The sequence below is a fragment of the Heteronotia binoei genome, chromosome 12 (assembly GCF_032191835.1).
Source record: "Heteronotia binoei isolate CCM8104 ecotype False Entrance Well chromosome 12, APGP_CSIRO_Hbin_v1, whole genome shotgun sequence".
Lineage (NCBI taxonomy): Eukaryota > Metazoa > Chordata > Lepidosauria > Squamata > Gekkonidae > Heteronotia > Heteronotia binoei.
The window spans coordinates 62,916,629-62,935,784 of record NC_083234.1 but is presented as its reverse complement, the minus strand read 5'-3'; the positions used below and the strand labels follow the sequence as shown (position 1 = coordinate 62,935,784).

General features: G+C 44.0%; 1 protein-coding gene across 2 annotated transcripts in view; it reads right to left on the bottom strand.

Moving 5' to 3' along the window:
* Positions 1–385: 385 nt before the first annotated feature.
* Positions 386–19,156, bottom strand: part of STXBP1 (syntaxin binding protein 1) — a 61,207-nt gene continuing 42,436 nt past the window's right edge. Inside the window, exons 11-20 of one of the 2 annotated variants that reach the window (XM_060250753.1) lie at positions 18,659–18,719; positions 17,517–17,582; positions 16,604–16,684; positions 15,675–15,813; positions 14,682–14,791; positions 14,140–14,241; positions 13,350–13,435; positions 11,681–11,835; positions 8,098–8,225; positions 386–791 (exon numbers count right to left, since the gene is read on the bottom strand). In XM_060250753.1, coding sequence (XP_060106736.1) covers positions 8,116–8,225; positions 11,681–11,835; positions 13,350–13,435; positions 14,140–14,241; positions 14,682–14,791; positions 15,675–15,813; positions 16,604–16,684; positions 17,517–17,582; positions 18,659–18,719 — 910 coding nt within the window. In that variant the 3' untranslated portion in view covers positions 386–791; positions 8,098–8,115. The remainder of the gene's footprint in view (positions 792–8,097; positions 8,226–11,680; positions 11,836–13,349; positions 13,436–14,139; positions 14,242–14,681; positions 14,792–15,674; positions 15,814–16,603; positions 16,685–17,516; positions 17,583–18,658; positions 18,720–19,156) is intronic. The other variant, XM_060250754.1, reaches the window with a different exon arrangement.

Here is a 19,156-nt window from a genome sequence, read left to right as displayed (position 1 = left end):
AAACACCACTCAGTTTAACACATTCCTCTAAAAAAGAGAGAAAGAAAAAACACAAAAAACAACAATGGAAAAAACACACGCACAAAAGCCCAACCAACTACACTTTTATGAACTCAAGAAATACAAAACCAAGACAACAATCCCAACAGCAGCAAGAGGGAGGAGGGACAAAAGGGAAAAAAGAAAGATATAATCTATGTCTAAAATGCAAGCAAATTCCAACACACAGAACAGAGCATTCACAGTTTGAGGTTAGGTACATGATCACATAACCATAAATAAGTCACGAGCATTCATCCATACAGGCAAAAAAATAAAAAATACACTATTTAAAAAAAATACTATAATTGCCAAGGATGTATCAATGGGGTCTTCGAGAAATGAGTTCAGTTTGGTGGTTTTATTTTGTCGGATACATACGGAGATAATAGATATATTATAGAATATATTATTTTTTTCCCCTTTGACACAATGCATATTTTTGTTTCCTTATTTACCTTTGCTTCAAATGAACAATGAAAGAGAGATGAAGGAAGGGAAGGGGGGAGGTCCATCAAAAACACAGGAAGAGGGCAGAAATGAACTCGTGGTTGGCAAATTAAAACCAGGAACAGCGATGGCCCCAGGAAGGTGGAATACGCCAAAGGGAGGTTGCTGTTTTTTTTGGATGCGAGGGAGGTGGAGAGAAAGGAGATTGGGGTTCTCTTTTTAACTGCTGCTTTCTTCCTCCGTTTTGTTCAACTTCTTCAGTGTGTCCAGCAGTTTCTGTGGAGTGAGGACATGAGTGGAGCCTGCAGGGGAGTGGGAAAACAAAAGAGCGGTATTACAATTGCGAAAAAGCGCATCAAGGAAGCAGGGAGGAGGCTGCCAATCTACGGGGCTGACTCTAGAGACCCAAGATGGACTTTAAGGGGGCTGAGGGGGTTGTCCCACCCGCTGGCCAAGTGAACATGCATGCGTGTACCCCCGTCACACCACCCAAGGACTAACTGGCCCCTCAATGGATAAAAATTCTCAACATTTGAGATAGTGGCTTATCAGCCATTGTGGTCCCCAATGCCACAGGAAAGGCCACTCTGCATGCTGCTGGCCGTGATGCAGAAAGTTTAGTGAATCCCCTTAAAAATTATCCCCAACAGACCTCCCACAGAGATGCACAAGGTCACTGCCTTAGAAATGCTGAGAGGGGACACGGAGGGGAGTGCCCACCTCCAACGCCTGGAACCTTACCTTTCACGGGGCAGCAAAACCATACAGTATTAATTTTAGTTGGAAGAAATGCTTGCCAAAAACAAAAAAAAGTCAAGCCTATGGAACTACAAGTAGTAGATCTAGTGCAGAAAACTGGAAAGGAAATTTAACTTAAAAGCAAAATGTTACATGGAGGCCTCTCTGGAAAAACCAAGTGCAGTGAAGGAATGAGGCATGTGGTGTGGATTGCAAGGGTCATGGACGCCCATGCTGAGTGCACAGAGAGGCAGGAGGGGCCGAGTGGATCATGAGGCCCACGCATGCAAGTGGCAAGGGCCACTTTCCAAAAAAGGAATGGCCCCTTCCCCTCCCATCTCTAGTGGGAGATCAGAACCAAATTAAAAATGTGTCATTCAAACTTGAAAATGTGTATAGTTAGAGAAATGGAGGGAAAGAGAGTGGAAGGCGTGTGGCAAGAATATTGCTAGAAGCCAGAATTTAATGCATCCGAACAAAACCTGCATCTAAAGAAAAAAAAAGACATCTGGGATAGTAACTTCCTTCAACGGGGGACCCAGTTGTAGCTCTAAGGCAGTGCGACTTGCTCTGCAGCACACAGAGAGCCACACAGGCAAATAACATCAACCAAAAGAAGCTGTATGCCCTGCGTGCCATCTCACCAAATATGCATATACAATAAGATATCATATTACTATTGAATGTGTACAATGATGGTATTTAAATGATTTCTTTTTAATTTCCAAAGTGCCTCTGAGTGTGTAGGGTTGCCTCTCCCCACCACTGTTGAACATTAGCTACTCTTGGATGTCCAGAGTGAGGGGAAAGGCTTGCAAGTCAGACTTATGGTACAAAACAGTATGGAAGTTTTCATGTTCTTCTATGTTAAAAATACCCTTATAGCTGAACTCTAGCATTGCAAGAGATGGGATGGTTAGAACCTCTCTCTTTGCTAGGGGCGAACCACCTGCAAACCACAATCCCATGCGGCAATAGCTCTGCCCAGTTTCTTCAAACATGGAGAAGGTGCCAAGTCGGGGAGGGGGGGGGGATGATGCTCAAAAGAACCATAGGTGGCATGTCAAAGAGCCACTTTTGGCTCCCTGAGTCACCGTGTAAATATCGCTCTCCTAAGGACACTTCAGTTGTCTTGTGGGAGTCAGCAAAACACTAAAGGAGGTTAAGAAAAACAGTACAGCAATGCGTACCCTGATCTTCTGCAAGAAAATCAAAAGCTGCTGCTGATCACGATGCTTTTAGAAAAACAGATACCAGTGCAGAGATGGAGAACAGTATGAAGAAGACTAGATTGCAATCCAGTGTGAAAGCTGCATACCATGAATTGTAGTTGCTGACAAAGGCTGCAATTTTATAGAAACAAACAATCAAAGGATCAAGCTCCCTGGTTTTCAAGCAGGTAAGACATTTGAGGGGTACTCAAGACAGGTGAAGAGTGGCAAGAGATGCCTTCCTGCTACGGTTGACTCTTGCCAATGTGAAAGGAGTGACCGAGGTAGGCATTCTGACTGATTAAAGCAGACAGAAAGTAACACACTGACAAAAGAAAAGAACAGCAAATGTCAAACTGCGTTTGCACTGATGCATCTCACACTTCAATGAACTCTAACACTACATTTGAGCTGAACCAAGGCCACATTTGAGGGGCAAAATATAGCACCTTCCCAACTGTGCCAGTGGAGTTGTTTTTACTGTAATTACTCTAGACCAAGGATCATCTTGGAAGTTCATTAGTAATCTCCACCACTGGCTATTCTGGTCATGTCCAATACTCCCTCTAAGCTGTGGATTCTTGTGAGCAAAAATTCTACTTTATGAGTTACTGGCGTTAAAGTTGGGAGCTACTGCATAAATTAGTTTGCTCTGGGGCCATTTTTCCTGAGCTAAGACAAAAATGTGTGAGCTGGAGGCTAAAAAATTGTGAGCTAGCTCACGCTAACTCAGCTTACAGGGAACACTGGTAATGTTCTACTGTGGCAGGTTTGTCTTTAACCACCTGTGGTTAAATGACCCCTGGAAGATCCAATAGCTTTTGGAGCAGAAACAATCTATTCCAGATTTTCCTGGGCAAGAATAGATAGCTAGAGTCCTCCATCCTTCCTAAATGAACTTCAACACAGCTAAGTGTTTTCTAAGCACAGTCCAAAAAGAACAGCAGTCCTTCATCACCAATAAGTGACATGACACAAACAGAACAGAACTCAAACATTTTCTTATTAGATTCCCTGACTACATTCTAGCTATGCGCTAGTCAACACCTTGCTGGATCACGGGAATACCTTCCTTGATCAGGGGAATGCTCTAGCCATCGTTTATCTTGATTTCAGTAAGGCTTTTGATAAGGTTCCACATACTATCCTTGTTGACAAGTTGGTAAAATGTGGTTTGGATCCTGTTACCGTTAGGTGGATCTGTAACTGGTTGACAGATCGCACCCAAAGAGTGCTTGTGAATGGTTCCTCATCCTCTTGGAGAGGAGTGACAAGTGGAGTGCCTCAAGGATCTGTCCTGGGACCTGTTTTGTTCAACATCTTTATTAATGATTTGGCTGAAGGAATAGAGGAAATGCTTATTAAATTTGCAGATGATACTAAATTGGTAGGGGTTGCAAACACAGAAGACGACAGAAACAGGATACAAGATGACCTTGACAGGCTGGAAAACTGGGCTAAAATCAATAAACTGAATTTTAACAGGGATAAATGTAAAGTTCTGCATTTAGGTAGGAAAAATCCAATGCATGGTTATAGGATGGGGGAGACTTGTCTTAGCAGTAGTATATGCAAAAAGGATCTAGGGGTCTTAGTGGATCATACGCTGAACATGAGTCAACAGTGTGATGCGGTGGCTAAAAAAACATGCAATTTTGGGCTGTATCAACAGAAGTATAGTGTCCAGATCATGTGATGTGATGGTATCGCTTTACTCTGCTCTGGTAAGACCTCACCTGGAGTGTTGTGTTCAGTTTTGGGCACCACTTTTTAAGAAGGATCTAGACAAGCTGGAACAGGTCCAGAAGAGGGCGACAAAGATGGTGAGGGGTCTGGAGACCAAGTCGAGGAAAGATTGAAGGCGCTGGGGATGTTTAGCCTGGAAAGGAGGTGGCTGAGAGATGATATGATCACCATCTTCAAGTACTTGAAGGGCTGTCATATAAAGGATGGTGTGGAATTGTTTTCTGTGGCCCCGGAAGGTAGGACCAGAACCAATGGGTTAAAATTAAATCAAAAGAGTTTGCAACTCAACATTAGGAAGAACTTCCTGATCGTCAGAGCGATTCCTCAGTGGAACAGGCTTCCTCGGGAGGTGGCAGACTCTCCTTCCTTGGAGGTTTTTAAACAGAGGCTTGATGGCCATCTGACAGCAATGAAGATCCTGTGAATTTTGGGGGAGGTGTTTGTGAGTTTCCTACATTGCGCAGGGGGTTGGACTAGATGACCCTAGAGGTCCCTTCCAACTCTATGATTCTAACACAATCAAGAAGAAGACCTTAGATTTATACCCTGCCCTTCTCTCTGAATCAGAGTCTCAGAGTGGCTTACAATCTCCTTTATCTTCTCCCCCCACAACAGACACCCTGTGAGGTGGGTGGGGCTGAGAGAGCTCTTACAGCAGCTGCCCTTTCAAGAACAATTCCTGCAATCATTATGGCTGACCCAAGGCCATTGCAGCAGCTGCGACTGGAGGAGTGGGGACTCAAACCCAGTTCTCCCAGATAAGAGTCTGCACACTTAACCACTACACCAAACTGGCTCTCCTGAATGAGGTGGTAGAATGGAATGCACAGCTTTAGACTACACATAGGGAACTGCAGTTCTTGATGCTTCTCAATATTAAAGAAAAATAAAACCCTCATGTGATCCCCACCTATAGTCCACATTCCATTTTATAACCTAAATCCTCTGATCTCATTCTTTTGCATGAGGAAACCCAGTCCATTACATTTATTTATCCCACCATTCCTCCAAGGGGTTCAGCATGGCTTGCATAAATTCCCATCCTCCCATTTTATCCTCCCCACCACCTTATGGAGTAGGTCGGCATGAGAAAAGTGTGAAACCAAGAGAGTGCATTTCCAGCTGAGCAAGGATTTGAAGCTGGTTTCTCTGATCAGGGTCTAGCACTCTCATCACTAAATCGTACCTGCCTCATCAGAAGAGCCGCTGTGAGGGACAAGGAGTTGCTCTCTCTTTAGTGCTTAACTGATAGACCTCCACACATGTTACATTTCCTATTCCGTTCACAAGACTGGATTACAGTCCAGTGAAACTACTAACTTGCATCAAGCAGAGTATAAAAGGGCACCTTCTTACACTGGATCATAACAAAGTTTTATCTAGTGCCTGTTTGGTGCAGTGGTTAAGCGTGCAGACTCTTATCTGGGGGAACCGGTTCTGATTCCCCACTCCTCCACTTACAGCTGCTGGAATGGCCTTGGGTTAGCCATAGCTATCGCAGGGGTTGTCCTTGAAAGGGCAGCTGCTGTGAGAGCCCTCTCAGCCCCACCCACCTCACAGGGTGTCTGTTGTGGGAGGAGAAGATATAGGAGATTGTAAGCCGCTCTGAGTCTCTGATTCAGAGAGAAGGGCGGGGTATAAATCTGCAGTCTTCTTCTTCTAGTCAATCACACTGAAAAAGTAGCCAAGGATTCCACAGTCTGAATGTAGTCAAGGAACAGATTAAAGCCAAAGCTCAGTATGTGCTTTATATTCAGTAAGCCCTGGACTCAAAGAGTATCAGGAAGACGATCTGGGAACGGCCTCATCCTGAAACCATGGAGAACATCTTCCCATCAGAGTAAACAAACCTGGGCAAAGAAGGCCACACTATGGAAATGGTTCGGTTTAAGACAGTACTAATAGTTGGACAAGAACCCAAGGCTGCAATTGCAGCCAAGCCTTACATTTTGTGTCCAGTTAATCTGATCTTAGCGGCAGCTAAATTTTGGAGTGTCCAAAATCTGTTCAGGTTTTTTTTATACATATCCACATTAATCATTCACATCAGTTTAAATTTCAGTAACATGCCAACTAGAACATCAGCATATATTTTAAGTGACACATTTAATGTTTTTAAAAGTAATCTTGATAAGATTGGGTTGGAACCAGACTAAATTAGCAATTTCTACCGATTCCCTTTTTCTACTGCAGACAGCTCCATGTCCTTCTTTGGGGTTCCCTGTAGCCCACAATATGTGGAGATCAGTGGGAGAGGGGAGGCAGAAAAGTTCTGTTCTGCCACTGAAAAATATAGCTTGGATCCAAACTTGCATGGCTGTGATCACACAGGCTAAAAAAATGCACTTTCCAACTAGATTTTACTGTGTGAACTGGCAAAATCCAGTTGGAAAGTGCATTGAAAGTGGATTGAAAGTGCATTATTTAGTGTGTGTGATTGCAGCCCATATGTCTCAAATTCCCCTCACATTTATGTCTTCTTCTAAGCCCTTTCTCTTCCTCACCCACCCAAAATCCTGTTTCCTCCTTCCCCATAAACATTTCTGGAAATTTACCTGTTATCCTTTGAGACATGTTAGAACCAAAACACCTCCCCCAGCTCCCTGCCCCTCCCCGCTGACTTAACCCTGCCCCATTACCTCTTTTTCCAGAACTTAGCTAGTGAAGACAAGGCAGTGGCAAATACTTTCTGGAAGCTTTTACTTGTCACCTTTCCTTCTTCTTTGCCAGTGGTCACAGGGAGCTCTGAGTGGGAAAGCATCCTCCAGAGTATTAAGGAATCAATGTGCTTTGGAGACAGTTTCCCAGGCTTCCAGGTGCCAAAAGAAGGGCAAAGGAGACAAAGGCCTCTAGAGATTCATGTCCCTGCCCTGCTTGCCAAATAAATTTGGGGAAAGGGAAGAGGCTTATGCAAGGGGATAGTTCTTTAGCAATGAGCCAAGCTTGGAGAAGTACTAGAATCCAATGTTGATTCTATGACGCACTTTGAATTTAGGCAGACAGAGGGAGGGAAGGAAGGAAGGAAGGGATGAGCCAGTGTGGGACTCTCGTGGCCCTTTCTTATATGTTCAGGGCAATACTGGTCAGCACTTTGGGGTCAGGAAGGGCTCTTCCTGCAGGCCAGATTGGCCCAGGGATCCCAGAGGGTTTCTTTTAACCCTCCTCAGGGGTCACTGGGGCAGTAGAAGTGAGACAGCTCTGAATTTCCTGCATTGGGTAGGGGATTGGATGACACAACCACTGGGGTCCCTTCGAGTTCTGTTTCCAACTGTACTCTCTCAAGAGCTATAATGCTGTTTTCAGGTTGAAAGTAAGCATTCCACACCCCAAAATCACACATTTTAGGAAAAAATACAACTCTCATCCAAGGGACTATATCTTTATGAAAGACCCTAAGCTCTCTGACATAATTCTCAGGTCCAGGCAAAACTAGAATTCCCAAGGTCCCCTCAGGGGTAGGTGGGAAATGCCACAACTCAAACTAGTTTCACCCTTGTAAACAAGACAACAAACTAGAGGAATCTCACAGATATAAAAAATTAATAACTTCAATGGTTTTCAGCAGGCCAAATAAACTCCATATTTCTCCATATTTGCATTTTTTAAAAAAAATGGCCCACCATTTCCTTTGAAAACAGGTATCTGATGGCGTGAATATTCAGCAAGTTCTGGCTACAAGAGATTCATGGTATAGGACTTGATGGAAGCAGCATTAGACACATTTTCAAAAACTGTAGTTAAAAATCTGCAAGCATTTTCTCACCCAAGAACTGATAAAGAAGGAAAAAAGAGAGAAGGAAGAAAGGAGAAAAAGAAGAAAAGAAGAGACAGAAAGAAAACGATGACGTAAAAAAAGTCAAAGAAGCCCTTCCGCACAGGAGAGGGTTTCTTCTCTATAGTAAGCTGCTTTTACTTTTGGTTTCTTTGGCTCTCATTCCATTGTTGGAGCCTGTTCCTCAAAAGATACCCTAGTGGAATCCCTGAAGTCGGGGTGCCTCAGATCCATGAGAAATTTGGTGGGAGTGAGAATGTGAGTAGAACCTGTGAGAGAACAGAGCGCGGGCTGACGTCTTGCACAGAAAAAAATCAAAGGAACATGCCAAAAAAGATTTAAAGGCCTTACATATTATTTCACTGTCAAAATCTCAGTACACAGCAGGTGAGGATGTGTGAGGAAGCAAAAAATGAGGAGAGAGATATACAGAGAGAAATGGGGCGCATCGGGATGAACAAATGGTCGGCAAAGCAATGCTCTGAAATGTGACAGTCAGAGCTGAGTTTTGGCAGTCACTATTGGGCCTCCATAATCAGTATTTTCAGTAGGCTTCCCAATCCCCAGGTCCCAGCGGGGGATCCCCCGGTTTTACAGGCTTCCCCCCTCCCCCAGCCAGCTGGCTGGCGGGGGAAGCCGCACCTCCATAAACAATTCCTATAGGGAATGATGGGGAATTGATCTGCGGGTATCGGGGGCTCTGGGGGAGGGGCTGTTTATTGAGGTAGAGGTGCCAAATTTTCAGTATAGCATCTAGTGCCTCTCCCCAAAATACCCCCCAAGTTTCAAAAGGATTGGACCAGGGGGTCCAATTCTACAAGCCCCTAAAGAAGGTGCCCCTATCTTTCATTATTTTCTATGGAAGGAAGGCATTTTAAAAGGTGTGCAGTCCCTTTAAATGTGATGGCCAGAACTCCCTTGGAGTTCAATTCCGCTTGTCACACCCTTGCTCCTGGCTCCGCCCCCAAAGTCTCCTGGCTCCACCCCCAAAGTCCCCAGATATTTCTTGAATTGGACTTGGCAACCCTAATTTTCAGGCTTAATGGGCACACTTCTCTTGCTTTGGAGGCTCCCTTTCAAGAAACCCAAGCAATACAGGCCATTATCCAACTAACTGGATGGTCAGTATGGTGTCAGAAGCTCTTAAGAAGTCTGGAGATGTTTTAAAGCACGTGTCTTCTTATTCCTACAGCAGCTTAAAGCAGTCAGGAGGCATTTCCAATTAAGGAAACAGTGCAGGAAGAATTAATTAAACTCTTGCTTCCACAGCACTGTGATCCCTATCCAGGTATTCCCCCCCACAACACACACACACACACACACACACAAAAACACTCTGGAGGATATGTTGGTGACTACCCTTCCTATAGATTTGCCCAGCAATATTGAGTAGGCCCAAGAGGATATATTATTGAAACCTAGTGCAGGGGTTAGAGTGTCAGACTAGAATCTGAGAGACCCAGGTTCAAATCCCCACTCTGCCGCAGAAGCTTGCTGGGTAACCTCAGTCCAACCTACCTCACAGGTTTGTTGTGAGGATAAAATAAAGGTATAAGCCAATGATGTAAGCCACTATAGTTTCCCACTGGGGAGAAAGGCAGGGTATAAATGAATAAATACTAAAATTATACTACTTCTGACACCAGCCTCAGATGTAGTCTGGCCCTAATGAGGCTTGCTTCCAATTAAAAAAAAAAACTGGTAGTGGGTGGTCGTAATCAGGCAGTTTAATGGATATTCTGGGCAGTTCCTACAACCAAGTTGGATCGAGACATACTGTTGGTGACTGCCCTTCCTATAGATTTGGCCAGCAGTATTGAGTAGGCCCAGGATTTTAGACATTAAAACATCCTCTGTTGTCATGCTCCTGAAGTAAAACCTAAAGAGAAAGTACTCTAGTGACCACTACAAAGTCATTTCTATTGTTGGAGGAGAAGAAAAAACAATAAAGTGGTTGCCATAGCAACAATGGCTCTAGGCCTGGTAAAAAGGAAGTCCTGAGGTGAACTGCCGCCACTCAGAAAGAACATCAGATAGCACCTTTGATGAACATTAAACACACATGCACCAACTGTAACCATAGAGCGAAGAAAGGCATTGTTAACATTAGAAGAAGCTACAATTAGTTACCTGACACAGAAACACAGAGAATTATAAAGTGAAGTGACCAACCAGATGTATGAAACATGAGACAGAGAAGGAAAGAAAGGGTTAGGAAAGATAGCACCATCTTGGCATAGGGAAAAATCCAATGAGCAGATGAGGGGCTAAGTTAGACATTCGGATGTGCAGATGGAAAGTTAGGGAGCAAACAGGTGTATATACATTCATTCCGCTCCAGGTGCAAGTGAGTCTGACATAAAGGGCCTCAGCATGGCTGGAACCTGTCAATGCCCATGATGTATCAGAGGGCCCACTTGTGACTGAAGATGTTTGGTCTATCTCTCATTTCCTGAAGGGAGAAGCACCTGGAGATTGTGGAGACATCAGAACACAAGGGAGCTCCACTCTCCTGCCATATCCAGGACATCATACAAATGGCCCACAAGACTCCCACAGGAACGCAGGTGCTCTCTCAAAGTCTCCCATTTCCAGAATGGAGACTGCTGGTGGGAGGGGGATGAAGCAGTAACCCTTTCATGCTCCAGTTAGATCTACTGTTGATGGGAGCAGGGCTAAAGGCAGCTTGAGATGGACCTCCAAGGGAGAGTCCCACGGCTATCATGTGTCTATATCAACTTTCCTCCCACCTTGTGCACCAGAACTGTGAAATCACAAGCAGCCCTCCCAACTATTCTCTATTGTTACGATGCCTCAGTTCCCATAAGCCACTGCAGTCTGGGCAAGGAGAGAAAATAAAGTAGCCCCACTGTAGTCACATTATAAACTGACTTTTTTTTTGCCCACTTCTGGCTTGTTACCACCTTCATACATAGAAAAGAACATGGCATGTGTGTGCATTTACCTCAGTGAGACGCTCTGGCTTTCTATATCAGTGAAAACCCACCAGGACCCAAATAGAAATGAATTCAATTTTATTTCTGCATCTATTATTAATTATATATTCTGTCTCCTTTTTATCTCCTCAGAATCTTCCTCCCCCCTCAGAAATGCCCTTTCTTTCTGGACTCTCCAATGGGACACAATATCTTCCCCTCCCCAAACTCCAATAAAAAGCTAAACCTAAAGGGTTACAATTACATTTATATATTATTATTATACAATTACATCTATATATTTTCACATATGTCAAATTTTGTTTGACGAGATAGTGGCTTGGCTGACAATACTCCTGAACATCTCCAAGTCTATACAGGGATTTCACCAAGTCATTTTTCTGTAGCAGAACACATTTGTAAGAAAAATCATTTGAAGAACACCACAAATTGTCCTATCAGAGAATATGTGGTCTCATCTAAAACACCTCCCTGAGTGACAAAATATAGTAAAATCATTCATGTGAAGGCTAAACATGTTTTAAAAAAAAACCACACATAAAGAGTTGGGGATGAGGCAGTAGTGTGGTAAATCTGAGGAAAATGAATGTACTTTAATGGGAAACTTTCTAGAACACTCATCTGAGACTGGATATTTACCATTGTTAGTATTTAGAAGAAGGGGAGGGAGAATGGGAATAGGCAACGACAGAAGGGCAAGATGGAGTCTGCAGAAATGAGATGCAGCAAAGCATGAATCCGCTTCCAGCAACCGCAAAAGGACTCACCTATTAGCACCTCCCACTTCCCACTGGCTTGTGTCACCTCATAGGCGCAACGCATCTCATTCAGGCCCACGCCCCCCAGGATGAAAATGATGAGGCGGGGGCCACTCCTGTATTCTCCAGGAGCCTTGTTCTTGTGCCAGTGTCCATAGCGGGCACTGAATATAGAGGGGAAAGAAATAATTTATTATTTTATTGTTGTTATTAATATTGTGGCAGAGTAATCAGCAAGCATGGAACTTTACACAGTATAAGACAACAGTGCTGTAGAGCTTACAGCTGACAATCTGCAACAAGGGAACCCATAACGGGAGAGGAAGAAGGCTATAGGCATTCCTTATAGTTGTGTGAACTTAGAATTAGTTTCTATATGGTAAGGAAAGGCTCATAGCAAGGACTTCCAGGACACAATGGGGAGTTCCCACCTGTTTTAGTTAAAGGAATTCTTTCATTAATGGAAACTGTTACCTATTTACATACCCTGTAAGTACTAAAGGAATACTAGGGTTTTGTATAATAATAAAAAGCTTTTTAGAATAACATTTTTACAAAGATAAGGATGGTATGCAATTTCTAGGGAAAGCCACATGGTATAGTCTGAGCTCATCAAACCCTTTGGCTTTGTCAAATCAGGGGGCTTCCAACCCACCACAACCTGGCAGGGAAGATTCAATTCCTTCCTTCCCAGACCTGGGACCCTGGAATAAACCCACTTCTGACAGTTTGACCAAGACTGGGTTCGGACTCTGATCCATGCAGTAGAACACACCAATAAAAGCAACAGGTTTTATTGAAAATATTTTAAAAGTGGTTCAAGCTAAAACACAAGGCAAGAATAAGCAGGTGTAATATTAATAACAAAATCTATCTTCCTATATACACATACGTATGTCCACATACAACCCCAATCAGAAACCTGATGAAGCCATCCGTGAAACGGCCGGTTCCAGCTAGCAACCCTGTTGTCGGATTTATGGGGTACAATTTTTATCTCCACTGAAAACTTGGAAGAAAGGTGCTTGTCTCCAATGTTCCCTCTAAGCTGCAGAGTCTTGTGAGCAAAAATTTTACTTTGTAAGCCTCTGGTATTAAAGTTGTGAGCTACTGGCATTAAAGCTGTGAGCTACTGCATAAATCATTGTGCTCTGGGGTCATCCTTCCTGAGCCAAGAAAAAAATGTGTGAGCTGGAGGCTAAAAATATGCGAGCTCTCCCACACCAACTCAGTTTAGAGGGAACACTGCTTGTCACGGTGGAATTCACTGATTGTTGAACTGTTACTTTTCTGGTCTCTGCTTTCAGTGGAGCTCCATTGAGTCAAGAAATTGAATTCTATTGAGCTATGGCACATGCCTATTGACAATTCATAGTAATTTTTGTACAGAATTGGATGTAGTTTTTGTATAAATAATTTTGAAGATTTACATTGATTGTGTTTTGCCTGTAATTTCTAGCCGTGTGAACATGGTTGCTATTGTCAGTTTTTTCCTTAGCTTCCTCTTGTCTTTTTGGCTCTTATAAGATATATACAGCACCAGTGCAAAGGAATATAAAATTAAAAGACAATGCAAACAGCCTAGGCTGAAATACTGTGAGCAGTGCAGAATGTAAGAGCACAATACCCCTCCCCCCAATATAAAGGTACCCTTCTAGAAAGAGCTGTTTCTTCCTACCTGACTGCTGTAGTGCTGAAAGAGGCTGAGGACCGGGTGGAAATATAAGGGTAATGTTTTGTGTCCAGTTTATCTTCAATGGCATCCTGGAAAAAGAAAGGGAAGTGATCAGCATATTAGGAAGTTCTGCATGTGCCACATATTGTCTCTAATATATTTCTAAGAATGTGAAGTAAAAGTCCTCCTGTATCAGACCTTTAGCCCAGCATTTTGTTTTCCTGAAATAGCTAATTGGAAGCTTCTAATATCACCACCATCAGGACACAAAGGCAAAAGCCCTCACTAGCTGCTGCACCCCAGAATATGTAGCATCTTAACATGGAGGTTCCATTACAGACCTCTCTTTCTCCCACAAATGTGCTTAATCCCCTTTCAAAGACATCTAAGCCTTTTTTAAAAAAGGGAGAAGCTCCATGTGGGGCCTGGAGATCTCCCAGAATTATAACCAACCTCCAGACTACAGAGATCAATTCCCCTGGGGAAAATGGCTGCTTTGGGGGATGGACTGCATGCCATTATACCCTCCCCAGGCTCCACCTCTAAATCTTCCAGAAATTTCCCAACCCAGAGCTGGCAACCCTACAAGCTTTGCATGAGGACACGGACCTTTGGTGCAATCCTGCAAGGCACATTATTTTTATATGCCTTAGGGGGAAAAACAACAACAACAACCACCTCCTGCTCTATATTCTCATCTCCTCCTGAGCTTCACAGCTGGTCTAAAGGTAGTGGGGTTATTTCAATTGATTGTTCACGGTAGTTATAGATTGATCTTGTTCCTGAGCCTCACCTCCATGATGTCCTTGACCACTGGGGTCCATCGGGACAGCTGGTAGGTCTGTTCACTGATCCGTTCCTTCCGCTCCGGCTTGCTTCTGCGGCGCAGAGTGGACTGAACACAAAGGACAAACAAGGAGAATGTTTGGACAAGACAAATGAATGACTCCATTTTACTTCTTGGGCAACCGGGGAACCCTTTTGCTTTCATAGCAGGCCATGAGGAGTATCTTCTCTGAGGCTGCGGTCGCACACACTAAATAAGGTACTTTCAATCCACTTTCCAACTGGGTTTTGCAAGTTCACACAGTAAAATCCAGTTGGAAAATGCACTGAAAGTGGATTGAAAGTGCATTATTTAGCATGTGTGATCATAGCCTGAGTGTTTCAGGACCCAATTCAAATAGCTGATTTTCATCTTAAGAGGTTTAGGGCCAGGGTGCCTCAAAGGACAGGATTCTTTAATCTCATCAGCCGTAGTTTCTCTCAGGCACCACAGAGAGCTGAACCCTGTGCCCAGTGGTAGAAGCCCAGAGACCAGGTTGGGAGACTCACATCCGTGATTATGGGTACTCCAAGGTGGGCCATGTTGGTAATGATCTCACTGTCCTCAGGTGGGATCTGGGCATGCTGAATCAGCTTGTTCAGGTTTTCCTCTGTGATTCCTGGAAAACACAACAAAGAAGGGCTGTTCTCCCAACTAAAATCCTCTTCAGAACGTCAGAATATTTAAAGAGCCTACTTGCTTCCCTATATCAAACATGACTCCCAAGACCTTGCAACATTCTTGTTCCAGAGCTCCAATTATGTGTTGGAGGGAACCTTGGTGGATCACAGCTACTTTGTATGCATGAAGTCTGTGAGCCTCACCACCTTCATTTGAAAGATCACAGAGGGATCTTTCTCATCCCAAGCACGAGAGCAGGTATGAATCAGAGCAGAAGATACTGAGGTAGATAGATCAATGGTTTGACTTCATAATAGGCAGGGGTGGAATTCCAGCAGGAGCTCCTTTGCGTATTAGGCCACATAAACCTGATGTAGCCAATCCTCCAAGAGCTTACAAAAAAGAGCCTTGTAAGCTCTTGGAGGATTAGCTACATCAGGGGTGTGTGGCCTAATATGCAAAGGAGCTCCTGCTAGAATTCCACCCCTGATAACAGGTAGTTTCCTTTGTGTAAAATGAAACAGTTGCATAAATATATGCAGAGGTTGCAACTCGGTGGTAGAGCATACATGTCACATGCAGACGGTCCCAGGTTCAGTCCCTGACTTGTTTCATTAAAACGAGTTCAGGCAGTAAATACTGGGAAAGACCTTTCTCTGACTGAGATCCTGCAGAGCAGCTGCTAGCCAGAGCAGACAAAACAGAAGTCAGCGGACCAGAGGTTGGTCTGGGTACAGGGCATCTCCATGCCTTCAAACCTGCTGCAGGACATTTTCTTTGAGATGCTATTTCAGACTCCTCTTTCTCTGCACCTCTGACTTTCCGGCCTTGATCTCAACATCATGCCCCACCCGCCACCACACTGCTGCTGCTCCTCCTACCATTCTTGAGGAAGATGTAGAGCAAGATGATGCGGATCTTGTCATAAGTGGTGACGTTCCCATCAAGCAGGATTGGCACAATGGCCCGCATGGGGTCCTTGATCTTCTCACCCTCTGCATCAGTACCCATGGCCAGGTCCTGCAGGAAACATCAGCACCCACTAACATTTCTGTATTGACTTCATTCACAGCCCACTTTTGTATCCACCAGGGGCTCAAAGTGACTTACATTTCCCCCTCTTCCATTATTGCCACAAATTTAGCCAGAGGTGGGAATACACAAGGGCAGAAAAAGACTCTAATGGTGGCTGTCAAGGAATGTGAATGTAGTATTCCCAATCCCAGCAGTCAGGTTTTGCAGAGGAATTGCAACCCAATGGCAGCATATATGCACTGCGTACAAGAGATCCCAAGTTCCATCTTCAGTGAACAGTACCTGAGGTTAAAGACTTTTCTGTGCCTCAGATGCTAATCAAGATAGACACAACAGCCCTGCGCAGACTAACTGCGTGAAATCAGAACTTCATAATTACTTTGTTATTTATTTTTCTTTTATAGTCTATTGAATGCATCTCCCCTTTGAAAGGAAGACATGCGTGTTGTAAGCCTTCCCACAGTTTCTTTGACACAACTTTAAAAGCATAAGGACAAACCCAGCAGGAATTCTTTCTGCCTTGAAAGACAGAGAGAGAGAATGACGCAGTCCTCAGCAAGATAGCCAAGATGCTAGTTCTAAGCCTCTGGCAAAACCCCGTCAAATTATGCAGAGATTTATAATACAGAATAACCCACAAGCGCCGCCAGAACAGACAGCAAGCACAAAGAAAGATGCTTAGCGTAAGGTCCTTCCATCAGCACAAACTGTCCCCGCCATGCATATATACATTCATCAGCATTTTCTCTCTCTCTCCCTCTCTTTGCTGATTTACCTGCTCAACCCTGCAAAGCTTATCCACAGTGCCTTGGTAATGTTTCATGCAGTCCTCAGCCAGGTGAAGGTGAGTGGAGTACTAGGGAGACAGAAAAGAGGTAGAGTAGCTCCCATTCCAGAAAATCAATACGAACCTCCATGTGAGTAACCAGAAGATTTGGTAAGCCCAGAAGGACCTCCCAAGCAAACCCCATCATGAGAAAGACCCCTGAGAAATAGCCAGACAATACATGGTTCACGTGGCCAAAAGTGCATCCTTTCATCAAGTCCGCTGTTTTAGAACCAGCTATTGGGACCAGCCACAGTTCATGGGTAAATATGCTGTTTGCATGCAGAAGGTCCCAGCCCAGTCTCCAGTTGCAGGATTCACAAGTAGCTGGTATTAGGAAAGTCCAAGATTCTGAAGCACAAGTAGCTAGTATTAGGAAAACCCAAGATCCTCAAGTGCTGCCAATGTGAGTAGAGAATACTGAGCTAGATGAACCAATGGGCTGACTCAGGGTAAGACTTCATAAGCATGATCCTTGGACCAGCCTGATCTATCCTCTCACCAGTTGACTGGTCCCCTCAAGAGGATGCAGTCTTGAAACCTTGGGGCAAGAGCTTCCTTGGGGTCATATTTGAATATACATATATTCCCCACTGCAACCAAATATGGTCCTTTAGTTTAAAATCATCATCCATTAAAAAATACATTAACCAGAAAAATAAAGCATTTATTTTTTTAAAAAAATCAACCATTCTTAATTAGGTTAAGGTTAAGGGATTCAACACAAATAAATGAACAAATCCAGTCCCAACTCAGCCCACCAGGACAGACATTTCAGAGTATGGTTTGGCAGAAGGATGCAGGACATTCTGGTCAACCTTTCCTAAGGGTGATTCTGTCATCGCCCAAGATGGGAATTTACCTTGCTAAGCTCCTTCTGATACTGTGGCATCTTCTTCAGCATCTGCGAAAGGTCCCTCATGGTGGTCTGCAAATCGGAAGCAAAAAAGGAAGCGAACCTTACCAACATGCCCGGATTCAGATTGCCTCTACCTTGCTACTGCTGGGTTTAGAAGGATGGACTCAATGAGCTTTGGTTGCAGCTTCCAATTGATACTGCAATAAGTAACCTAGCCCAAACCAATTCAAATGAGGCAATGCAAATGGCAGTTATATCCATCGCTCACTAATCAGGATGACTGAGTGTTCCCCATCACGCCTTTTATTATGGAAATTTCCAGGGGTGGAATTCTAGCAGGAGCTCCTTTGCATATTAGGCCACACTTCCTTGATGTAAACAATCCTCCAAGAGCTTACAAAAAAGAGCCTTGTAAGCTCTTGGAGGATTGACTACATCAGGGGGTGTGGCTAATATGTAAAGGAGCTCCTGCTAGAATTCCACCCCTGGAAATTTCTAATTCTGACAACAGCTTCACTTCTTTGCTTGATACACTTAGGTTTTACTCATTTCTATCATTAGATGCATACAGAACAATTTTGGATACAATTTTAGATAGAGCTTATGCGTACAACATGTCATTTATATGTATATGTATAATTCGACCTATTGGAACAGATAATCTTGAAAATGCATTTGGGGCTGGGGCACTGGGGCTGAAGAGCAAAAAATGACAGGAAAATAAAGAGCCACAGCTTCAGTTCACACAAGGGAAAAGTAAAATCAAAGTGGGGATCAGAACAGCAGGGATGAAGAATCTGAAATTTTTGAAGACGAAGAAGACAACTGCAGATTTATACCCTGCCCTTCTCTCTGAATCAGAGACTCAGAGCAGCTTACAATCTCCTAACCCGCCCCCCTCCCACAACAGACACCCTGTGAGGTGGGTGGGGCTGAGACAGCTCTCACAGCAGATGCCCTTTCAAGGACAACTCCTGTGAGAGCTATGGCTAAACCCAAGGCCATTCCAGTGGGTGCAAGTGGAGCAGTGGGGAATCAAACCCGCTTCTCCCAGATAAGTGTCCACATAATAAGCAAGCACCACCAGAGGAATAGGATTCTCAGAACCCGTCAGGTGCCCAGTGGGTGGTTATATGCCGTCTTACCTTCTCGCCAGTATTCATCCTTTTACTGGAAGAGAAATCCTTCAGAGACCGGGTGACCTCCCTGGAATGAAAAAAGCTCCAGCTTAGCTTGAAACACACTTCTCTCCACCCTAATTTCTGTTCCTTTTCTTGCCAGTCATGCAAATTCCCTAGAAAGGGTGGAGCTACCGGCAGGGGTGGGGAGGCTGCAGGTGCCAGGCGCTGTACGCTCTTGCAAGCTATACAATTTTCAATTTGTTATTCCAGAGCCCTCTCTGAATTTTCAATACAGTCCCCTTCCCCAAAAAAAATCATTCTTAAAGGTGACCAACGGTGATCCTTCCCAAATCTTCCAATCAGTCAATTAAGACTACTAGTCAGCTTTCCCCCCAAAAGGAACAGGTTAAGTTTCATTAGGCTTCTGATAGAAAAGGAAGAAACATTCAGTGTTTTTTTCCAATCTGCCTCATGAGAAAGAACTTCAGGGATTGGCACCTTCAGGCAATTGCCTGGGGGCCA